Source organism: Rhodamnia argentea, chromosome 4 (genome assembly GCF_020921035.1).
Source record: "Rhodamnia argentea isolate NSW1041297 chromosome 4, ASM2092103v1, whole genome shotgun sequence".
In the NCBI taxonomy this organism is placed as follows: Eukaryota; Viridiplantae; Streptophyta; class Magnoliopsida; order Myrtales; family Myrtaceae; genus Rhodamnia; species Rhodamnia argentea.
The window spans coordinates 15,369,956-15,380,839 of record NC_063153.1 but is presented as its reverse complement, the minus strand read 5'-3'; the positions used below and the strand labels follow the sequence as shown (position 1 = coordinate 15,380,839).

Here is a 10,884-nt window from a genome sequence, read left to right as displayed (position 1 = left end):
ATATAGGGACGACGGTAAGTCTATAATATATTCACTTGCTAACCCTAATCTCGGGGGATGTTGTGCATAAAAATCAGAATTTCGGATTTAAAGGTGTTTTATGGGCAATATTGTTTATTTTTGTTCAAATTTCATTGTTTTCATGGTTTAAATAATTTCCTAAAAAATCCCAAAAAAAGATGTCACGTTTTCTTAAGCTTAATCACATTTCTCTTCACTTCTTGCATGAAAATAATGTCTAATAAAATTAGGACTTTGAGAAATCAATTTCTTAAGTTAAATTAGATGTTACTTCACGTTAGGGTAGTTTTTACCTTTATTTTTTCATGAATCCGAAAATACACAAAAATATACCAAAAAAATACCATCCACGTTGCATAGCATTATAGTTTAGTTTGCATTATTATATTTTCCTTGTCATGCATATTTGCCACGTCATTATGCCATGTCACGTATTTTTGCTATGTCATTACATCTCACATGTCATATAGGTAAATTGCATTAGCATTGCATTTAATAAAAGAAAACCCAAAAAAAAAAAAAATTAATTCAAATCATCAAACTAAGGATTTTTCATGAAAATCGGGTACCGAAAGGGCATTAATTGAAAAGTTAATGTAACAAAGTCCCCGAATTCATTTAATCTCTGGTTCGTATGAAACAAAGTATTTTCTCCCGAATACTTTATTTAGGTTTCTAATCTACCTACCATAAAAGATTAGTGGCGGCTCCAATTTAAAATCTTGGCATGTAATTGAACCTAAGTTGCGATTCGGTAGGACTTGGGAGAGTCCGAATTAGGTTAGTTAATCTAATTAACCTAATAATCCCTTAACCTGAAAAAACCAATTTTTAGGTCGCGACACAATGTTGAGTGATCTTGAGCTCTCTCGTACTAACAGTTAGCTGAAAGGATAAGATTTTCCCTCATACTTATAAACTGACTACCAACTCCTCGCACAACCGATGTGGGATAAACCTAACAACAATATCTCTTAAGCCAAAGTGGCAAGAATGACATAGGAACAGAATGCAGTTGGGGAAAATTTCCTTACATTAACCAAAAGAAGGCTTCAGGAGTCAGCGTTTAACAATTTCCTTGCTCTGAAAACCTCTGCAATAATGGATTGAAGGACTTCTTCATAGCTGCAGCAATGCACAATTGAAGGACAGTACATTTTAGTTGGACAGACAGAAATTTAAAGGATGTTAATATGACGATCTGATTGTTGATTTGATTTCTCAAACCATAGTGACCGAAAGATCTTTTAACTCAGAATACAAAAGAAGAGAAAAACAAGAGAGTAGACAGAAGAATATGTGCAGTTGTACCAGTACCGGATATCACAAACTAGAATGATCTACTTCTTATTCTACAGGATTGAATTTGTTCGAGTGGACAATTATTTGAATGCAAAAGGGTTGCGTTGCAGAACTTTGAAACTCTCTGTGTTGGGAAAGTTCAATTCAGTGACTGTTTTATCTCATGATTTAGCAGCGAAATAGCAGAATTACCTGGTATTTTCCAAGACGAAACCCTTCATTGCTGCAACCTGAATTAGGGCCTCTTCCCATGACTTCACTTCGTTGTTGTCGAAGTTCGTCCGGTGCTTGTCCAGGTCGCTTTTATATAAATCAGTTTTGAGCTTAACGTCATCAATCTCCACATCGTAGAACATGGGGAGGATTCTTCTTTTCCCCTTTGATTCTGACATGCATTTTACCATGTGGGCAAGCTCGCGGAGACAACAATGACTAGAAGCATAGTTTCTAGAAAAAATGGGTATGTAAATATTGGAGTTACCAAGTGCCTGTAGAATCTCTTCCCCAATCCCTTCGTTGGACCTCAAATCATCCCGATCACTATAAACAGAAACTCGATCTTGTAACATCCAATAGTGAAGGAAATTGACAATGCCGAGACGAATGTCTAGTCCCGTAGAACATAGGAACACATCGTACATTGGTAATCTGCGGGAAAGCCAAATCGATCTCGAGACATCCAATAATCTTTCTAGGATAGTGCGGCCACGACTATCCAACACCCAGCTTTCTAAGCCCTCGATGCCCTCAATGGCTCTTAAATTTGGACACGCTTCTAGCTCTAGATGTTGTAGCTTACCCAACTTAGCCAAGTTGGGTAATTGTCCTATTAAACCACAATTGGAAAGAAGGAGGTACTGCAAAGATTCCAGTTCCGATAAACCTTGAATCTCAACTAGCTTATTCAAGCCCTTCGGTTCCAAGCGCTCTAGACACCTTAAGAGTGATAAACCAGGTATTTTCTCAAGGGATTGACATCTACGTATGAACAGTTCCCTCGGATGTGTTAGGCCTGGATTGACAGGTAAGTGTGATATTGCACAGTCAATTACATGTAGAACTGTCAAATTTAACAAGTTGGAAAATTGTGGCAAAGGACTAATACCCCTGAGTTTCAAGGTCGACAAATGAGATGGAAGCTGATAGGACGGTTGCTCTCTCATCGAAGTTGCTTCAAGTTTGGACTGATAGTCCCGCCAAGCGGAGCGAGGTATATTTGTCGAATTGCTGAATCTTTGTAATTCCAGATGTTCTAAATCGGTGATGCTTGAGGGGTGAGGGACAAGAGAGAAGTCCGGAGCTTGAACCGCCAGGAATTTCAAACTTGATGGAAGAGCCGGCACTTGTTGAAGCTCAATCGAACCCACTTCAAACTTTTGGAGATGGAGACGACTTATCTGCGGAGGCAATCTAGAAACACTAGTAAATGCTAAGTTCAATGTCTTCAAATGGATTAGCTTCCCAATTTCCTCCAAGTTTTTATCCGTCGGATCCCAAGATCGCTGGGCATATAAACCTTCAAGCATCTCCAGTCCTCCAATTGTACGAGGAAACTCCTTTATCTTAGTTCCACGTAAAATCAACACCCTTAGTTTCTTTAAGTTTCCGATAGAATCAGGTAGTTGAACTAAGCCTGTCGCTGATACATCCAACTCTATCAACGTTTTTAGCTCCCCAATTGAGCTTGGAAGTTCCTTTATCCCTACGCACCCGCGTAAAGCTAAGCATGTAAGACTCGCCATCCCTCCAAATGAGTCCGGGAGTTGGCGGATTTTAGGATGCTCGTTTAATTTAAAACTCGACAAAGATTTCAAATTCCCAATTCTCTCTGGAAGCTTTGAGAGTCGAAAATTTTGGGGCATGACGATCTGCTTTAATGATGGTAGGGAACCGACTTCTTCAGGCAACTCCCCAAGAGAACTACACCCTTTGATATTCAAAGTCTCTAGGAGTTGAAGTTTAGAAATGGAGGGGTGAATAGTGATTAAGTTGGAACACCGAGTAAGTGTTAACGTCTCCAAAGATGTGAAATTAGAGAAGTTAGGTGTCCTCCTCAACTTTGGGCAATCTGTTAAATCCAGAACTTTTAATTTTTTTGTCATCTGCAAAGAAAAATGTGGAATTAAAAAGAATGAAACACATCAATCAATCTATATCGTTAACGTAAGTAATTATTCTCATTTTTATAATACAATATACTCCAACATTTAATTGCAAATGGTGCGACTAGGTTGCTTCTAATTACTAGAGATTTATTTGATAAAACAGTTGGTTTGTTCGTGAAATATCACTGGTAACCGGTACTACTAGTGAAGTATATGGCAATTAATTCATACTCTAAAATTGAAAAAGAAAAATACTCATTTATAGAAAACGAAAGGCTGCTTATAATCTACTAGGGCGAGCCTGGTAAATCGATTCTTTCATCAGTCTTTTGACGACCCATAAGCGTTGGTACTTGCAAAATCAAAATAAAGCTAACAACATGCTATGAATTCATTGTAAAAGAATAGGTCTCTTCATAACTCAGAACCATTAACCAATACTCGCAGCAATTCGTAGTCTACTAGCTGAAATACACGCTCGTTTGTCAAAGCGAACGACTGTTCATAGTCTCCAAGGATATTTCAACCTGATAAGTAAATTATTTTTTTTGCATGCTGCTAATAAATTAAACTTGGTACTCAGTAAAACTGAAGCGATGGCCATAATCTACTGACCATTTACCACGATACATAGTATTTTGTTTGTAAGTTACAACAGGTAAATAACACTATCAGTAAAGTATCTGCACAAATTGTAATCTCCTAACTACTGAAGGGGGTCACCCGGAATACTCAAAATCAATTGGTGGTCTGCTATTAGGTTTCATGATGGTAAAAATTGTTATTTCTTCGACAATTTATCGAACTCGAAAGTTGCCAATCAGTTCTTGCTTATTGCTTATCAACGATATTTCCAATTTACCATTCACCTATCATTCAAATTTACAATGCACACATGGAACTCTATTTCGAGACTATCAATATATGAGAATCGGACACTTCTATATATCCCTCACTCTTGCATCTTCAGGATGTAGAGTTCTATGGGGGTAGACGCACATACACGAAAGGAGTAGTATTGGCTCTAACAACATAATAGAAAGTCAAATCCAAAAGCTTAAGCTAACAAATGGAAGGAGAGCCACGTGAATTTAAAAAACATATAAGACCTGTTGTCAAGTAAAATAGGATAATATTTTAACAAATAGCTATCAGAAAAGCGACTGCAACAAGCCACAAAGCATCCCGAGTTCAAACTCCAATGTAGACAAATCTTGAATTCCTCAAACCAAGGTGATGATGGATGCTTGGATAATACTATGGACTGGGGAGCACAGCTAATGATTCTTGCTAGTACAGATTTTAAGCATATCATATTTATATGTGGCTCGATTACTAAAGCAGTCTGTAGGGAATGAATGAGATACAGAACAACAATGATATGCCACTCGTTATATCATTTACTGGGTTGTCATGTGATTATAAAGCTTCCTCTTCTTTCTTTCCAAATGTGTTTAGCTGGTTGGAGTCGACTCTAGATGTTAGACTTACACAGAATGTTTTAGATCAGGGGATCACGCAAGCTATGCATTGAATGATCCGTAGACATGGGCAGAAGGCGATAGAGCAGGGCATATCGTACCTGGATTTGGCTCCACCCACCCCAGTCATCTTCGATATTGCTCCTTGAAAGGTTTAGCACAACCAAATTAGCAAAATAAAAACTCTCCACGTAAAATTCATTTTGCTTAATTTCCCAAGAAAGCCATCTTAACTCCGAAAGAAGATTGCCGAAGTTGCCAAGCATATCAATGCCTTTCACTTGAAGGAACCTTAGATTTGGTAGAGCAGCTAGTTCTTCAGCTGCAATGCCATGGCTGCAGTCATCGGAAGTCAGGCTTAGTGCTACCACATCTTCATTTCTCTGCATATCACAGGCTCAACATTGAACATGCAACATAAACTGTTCTCTGTTTTCTCAAAATTTCAAGAAAGCTACTTAAAAAGCGAATTGTCAGGCGATGTCTTTTGGGTCTCTCTTCAAACTTTGACATCTTTGACGTGAAGGTTTGACGGAGAGTTGTAACAACCGCAAGACAAAAGCGGCGGTAAACAAAGCTATCTATTGGATGCATATTTTAACAAAATTGCTTCTCTAAATGGGAAAGAACATATGCAGTTCCAGTTTACCTTTCTTCCCTCCAGCAGTTTCAGGGCATCCTCACAAATCCACACCCTACAAAACTTGCAAGGATATACTCGAAGAACAATGTACCTTCCAAAATCTCTAACTTGGTCATGCATCCAAAACCCATTGTCATCTCTAATCTTGATCAAGGACCTTTGAGAGAGAACCCTCATTGCAATGCTGGGAAAGTACCCACAATCCTTCCACATGATAACCGGATATGTTTTGTCGGTATTGATGAAAAAACAGGCTATATCCAAAAATACCTCTTGGTGCTTATCCTCTAATCGTTCATAACTTATCATTAACGTATCTCGGACATCCTCAAAAGGACCGTCTTTTAACTTTCTCAGCGTTTCGTCCCATACTTCTCTTTTATCCAAATGCCCCAAATCTTTTCCCCAGTCGAAAAGGTTGGACCCTATCACCACGACAGCCAAAGGAAGCATGCCCACTGTACGAACAATTTCTCTTGAAAGAGCATCATATCCTTCTGCAGCAGAGTCACTTCTGAATGCATGCTTATAAAACAGATGAAGTGCTAAATCAAATCTCATTCCACGAACTTCATAACGCAAAATTCCTTCAGGTTGGTTTAGGACAACTTTACTGGATAAGCTCACTTGAGTCATCAGGATGCTTTCATCCCTAGTTGTGATAATGATTCTGCTACCAGAACAAAACCAATCAGATTTTCCGGCTGCGAGTTTTTCGAGTTGCTCTTTCTTGTCTAGATCATCAAGAATAATGAGTACTTCTTTGTTACTCAATGCTTTTTTTATCATCTTGATCCCACCATCAACATCTTTAATTTGGTTAGCAATCCCATGGCCGGCCAAATCTGATAAGAGCTTTTTCTGCAATTCTATAAGTCCATCATGAGGTTGTGATGATGTTCGAACATCTGCAAGAAAACTACAACGCTCAAAGTGAAGAGATAGTTTGTTGAACATTACTTTGGCAAGAGTTGTTTTTCCAACACCACCCATACCATGGATACCGACAAAACGTACGCCACCAGACCCAACATCTAACAACTTCATTATGGCTTCGATCTGATCAGTATCTTCAACCAAATGTTCAGTCACAATTATTTGTCTTGTCTTAAGTTTATGGGAAACCTCTTCAACAATCAATTCGATTTGTTCTCCTTGGCTGCAGCAAAGAATGAAAATTGCGTTTCATTCAAAGACTAGATAGACTACAGGACTCTAGGCAACATGTAGATACATAACTCAGCTACTTCAACTACTCAAACAAATTGCAAATTAAGTATTATAATCATTTGAACCGGAAATTTTCGAGTGCAGGTTGGGTTTGACATAGTTTTTTGCGGGTTTGAAAAAAGTTTTCCACCCACGCCTCTTTACCTTTTGTAGTTTTTCGAGCACAATCTTAGTCAGAATTCCTTGAACTTCTAATGTAATGCCACATTGATGTAAGTTTGAAAATTTGGACACCACAAAGTTTCTTCCAAAGTAAAAGTGCTGGAAAATTCCCCTCTGCAAGAGCCTTCTTCCACATTGTGCTTATTAACCACAAAAAGTTGAGCAAATTTACCCTTTGCCTTTGAGATCCCATCCCTTTATACGTGCAACCTCAACAAGGGCATTTTCCCAGCGCTTCAATTCCTCGGAGCCAAACTTCTTCTCGTGCTTGGGCATGGCTTTTCTATATAACTTGGTTTTGAGCTTGACATCGTCAGAATCCACGTCGTAGAAGATGGGAAGTATCTCTTTCTTCTCACCTGATGGTGAGGTGCATTCCACCATGTGCGCAACCTCACAGAGACACCACGAACTATCAGCATAACCCGTAGAGAAGATAGGCATGTAAATTCGAGACTTGTCAAGCGCATTCAGAAGCTCTCCACGAATTTCTTTACCGACTCGGAGTTCTTCGTTGTCAAAGAAAACGCGGATTCCCACATCTCTCAAGCGATGGTAAAGACAACTGGTGAATCCATTGCGTGTATCCGGTCCCCGGAAACTTAGGAACACATCGTACTCTTCGCGAGATGCATCATCGGCTCTCGAGGTTGACTCTGAGTCCCTCCTTGACGCCCGGTTCTCTTTTCCAGGCCCATGGTCCGTTCTTGAGGTTGATTCCGAGTCCCTCCTCTTCCATTTCGTCAATTGTCTCCAAACCCTGCCAAAAATTACAAACTTTTAATCTGGTCGAGACTTGAAAAATAGGAATGTAAGTAGAACAAGCGGGCTGAATTGCATCAAACATGTCCAGGAGCAAAGTCTCACTGTTTGCTGCGTTATCTGTCAACAAGAGCTCGAACAGAAGTTGAATCAGAGCACTTACAGTCCTCCTACAATCAAAGCAAGGATGGTGATTAGAGCCTGACTCCCGCCGAATTCCATGAGAGGGCTGATCCTCTCAGCTGTATTCACCCACAGGAGAGAACCACGCTTCTCTAAAAAATGCCTAGTTGGGAGGGTTCAGTGAAGGAAGATCGACTGACTTGTCAAGGTAAAGAGAAGAACGGCAAGGTCAATGCAGGGAGGTTGAAGGCGGGTTTCTGGGAAACGAAGGAAGACGCCGAAACTCAACATGGAGGTGCCCAGAGACTGAGAGGAGTCAACAGTGGTGGGAAAGAAAGGAGAAGTGCCGGTGGAAAATTCAAAGCCAAACATAATAAATTCATGTGCCGTGCACCTTCCGACGTCTAATATGATTAAAGAACAGCTAGTTGAAGATTAAAAAGTAAAAAAATCTCTCTAACAACCAAAAAGAAGAAAGGAACAAGAAACGGGCAAAACTGAAATCTTCGAGAGAAATTTAACAGAATATTCCACGTTTTAAGCTGTCACAAGGACAATGGCTAGATTCGTCTCAAATTTCAAATTACATGCATTTTTTCAGGCCAGTATGTAAATGGTAGGGATAACTAGACATGGCTATATGGAACCGTGGGCCCGGAACTAGCCCGTTGACCGGGCCCACTATTCCATAATTATGGGAACCGGCCCGGAACCGCCTGTTCCGGGCCGGTTCCAACCCACTAATAAAAAAAAAAAAAAAAAAGATATGGGCTGGTGGGGCAAAGAGCCGTTGGGCTCTCTGCCCCACAGGCCCCCCCTGCCCGCCCCCCTCCTCCACCCACCAAAGAGCCGTTGCAACTAGAGGGTGCCATTTGGGCCCGTGGGCCCGGAACCGGCCCGTTGACCCGGCCCACGGTTCCAACCCGGAACCGGCTCGTTGACCGGGCCCACGGTTCCAATCCGGAACCGTGGGAACCGGAATTTTTTTTTTTTTTAAAAAAAGTGGGGCTCGAGGCGGAGCCGTTGGGCTCTCCGCCCGGGCCCCACCCTTCCCCCACCGCCGGTTCCGAGCCGATTCGAACAGTAATTTTTTTTAAAAAAAAAGTGGGGCTCGGGGGCGAGAGCCGTTGGGCTCTGCCCCGGCCCCACCCTCCCCCCCCCCACCTTCCTCTTTGGGCCGTTGCCAAAAAAAAAAAAAAATTAAAATTAATTCTTGCCTATAAATACATATGCTCCCCCTTTCATTTTTGTCACAAATTCTCTGAACAATCTCTCGAATTCTCTCTGAAATCCTCTCAAATCTTTCAAATTCTCCCAATTCTCTCAATCCCGACTCAATTCTCTCAATCGGATTTCCGATCAATTCTCTCAAAAATGGCAAGTGGAAGCGGAAATGCCGACAAGGGCAAGATGACTATGGGAGATTCCGAGTATCCCATTCCTGAATATGATCCTCGTGAGTATGCAAGTTGGGAAGACGACGACGATAATATAAACTATGTCCCGATTCCGAACGTCGAGCACATCCCAACACAAGAAAGTTTTCATCCTCCCACTGGTGTCGAAGAAGCGTCAACGGCAAATGAGCCGGAACGGAAGGGCCGAGATAATACATCCGACTTGTGGCTACACTTCGACAAGGTACGTGATGAAGGCGAATGTAAGTATAATATAAAATGTAAATATTGTTCGCAAACATATAAATTTACGAAAGGAGACGGCTATGGAACATTCCGTCGGCATTTGACGAAAAAACATCCAACGCAAGCGGGGATCGACAATACGCAACAACAAATTTCCGGGTACGCCACTTCTAAGCCTCATCATTTATTTCGTTTCACTGAAGCACTTTATAAACAAACATTAGGTGAATATGTTGCCCTTGATCATGCTCCTTTTAATACTGGTGAAAATTTTAATATGAAATATTTGATAAATACTGCGTTGGTTCCCCAAGCGCCAACTATTCCAAAAAATACTCTTAAACGCGAAGTTTTTCATCTTTATAAAAAAGGAAAAAAATCTTTAGCAAAATTTTTTGCGGAATTCAATGGACGTGTGCATATATGTAGCGATATTTGGAGTGATCCTTGGCAAATTCATTCTTATATGGGTGTCACGTGTCATTGGATATGTGACGATTGGAGGATTCAAAATTTATGTGTACAAGATGGTTTACGAACTCTTGACACTTCTCTCGCCCCAATAAAGAGTGCAATTAAATTTTTATGGAGTCGTCCCCATTGTATGAAATCGTGGGGAAAATTTTGTAAACAAAATGGGAGAAGGGCAAGAAGATTTCCAAAAGATATTCCGACTCGTTGGAATTCTACGTACGAGTTGCTTCGGCAAACTTTTGAATATAAAGATTTATTATGTATGTTTATTTCATAAAATATTCCCGAAATTACTTTACTTCCTCAACATTGGGACGTTTGCAAGAAAATTTTAGATATTTTGAAAATTTTTAATGATGCTACTAAGACTTTATCTAGTATTTATTATCCTACTACGCATTTATTTTTAATAGAATGTGTTAATATTGGTAGTGTTTTTAGTGAATATGAAAATGATACCGAATTAGGTCGAACTATTTTAGTAATGCGAGAAAAATGGTTGCATTATTATTTGCAAATTCCTCTTGTCTATTTAGTTGGTATTGTTTTTTATCCACGTATTAAATTAGACGGTTTACATGATTATTTGAATGTGTATTATCATGATTGTTTACATTTGGAAGATTCAATAGATATTTCAAATATACTAGGAGATGTTAAAGAATCTATAGTAGCATTATATGGAGAATTTTGTAGTAGATATGGTTTAAGTGATTCTGGATCTTTACAATCTACTGCCTCACGTAGCGAAGGTGGTAGTTCACTTAGTAGAGGGTATAATATGCTTAAGAGTAGGCAAAAAAATAAAAAAGGGGCAACATGTAGTATTTCTGAATTAGAAAAATATTTAACCACTCAATTTGAGTTTCGTGATGCAGAACATAGTACAGATTTCGACATCCCGAATTGGTGGAAGAGTCACCAAATCGATTATCCAG

At 39.8% G+C, this 10,884-nt stretch overlaps 1 protein-coding gene across 1 annotated transcript; it reads right to left on the bottom strand.

The window, feature by feature from the left end:
- Window positions 1-906: 906 nt before the first annotated feature.
- Window positions 907-8,143, bottom strand: LOC125314617 (disease resistance protein L6-like). Its single transcript, XM_048277408.1, has 6 exons — window positions 7,870-8,143; window positions 7,117-7,704; window positions 5,559-6,711; window positions 5,011-5,292; window positions 1,516-3,425; window positions 907-1,146 (listed from the first exon to the last, which is right to left on the bottom strand). Exons 1-6 carry the CDS (start codon window positions 7,926-7,928, stop codon window positions 1,074-1,076), a joined length of 4,065 nt encoding a protein of 1,354 aa, XP_048133365.1. The 5' UTR covers window positions 7,929-8,143; the 3' UTR covers window positions 907-1,073.
- Between the last annotated feature and the right edge of the window lie 2,741 nt (window positions 8,144-10,884).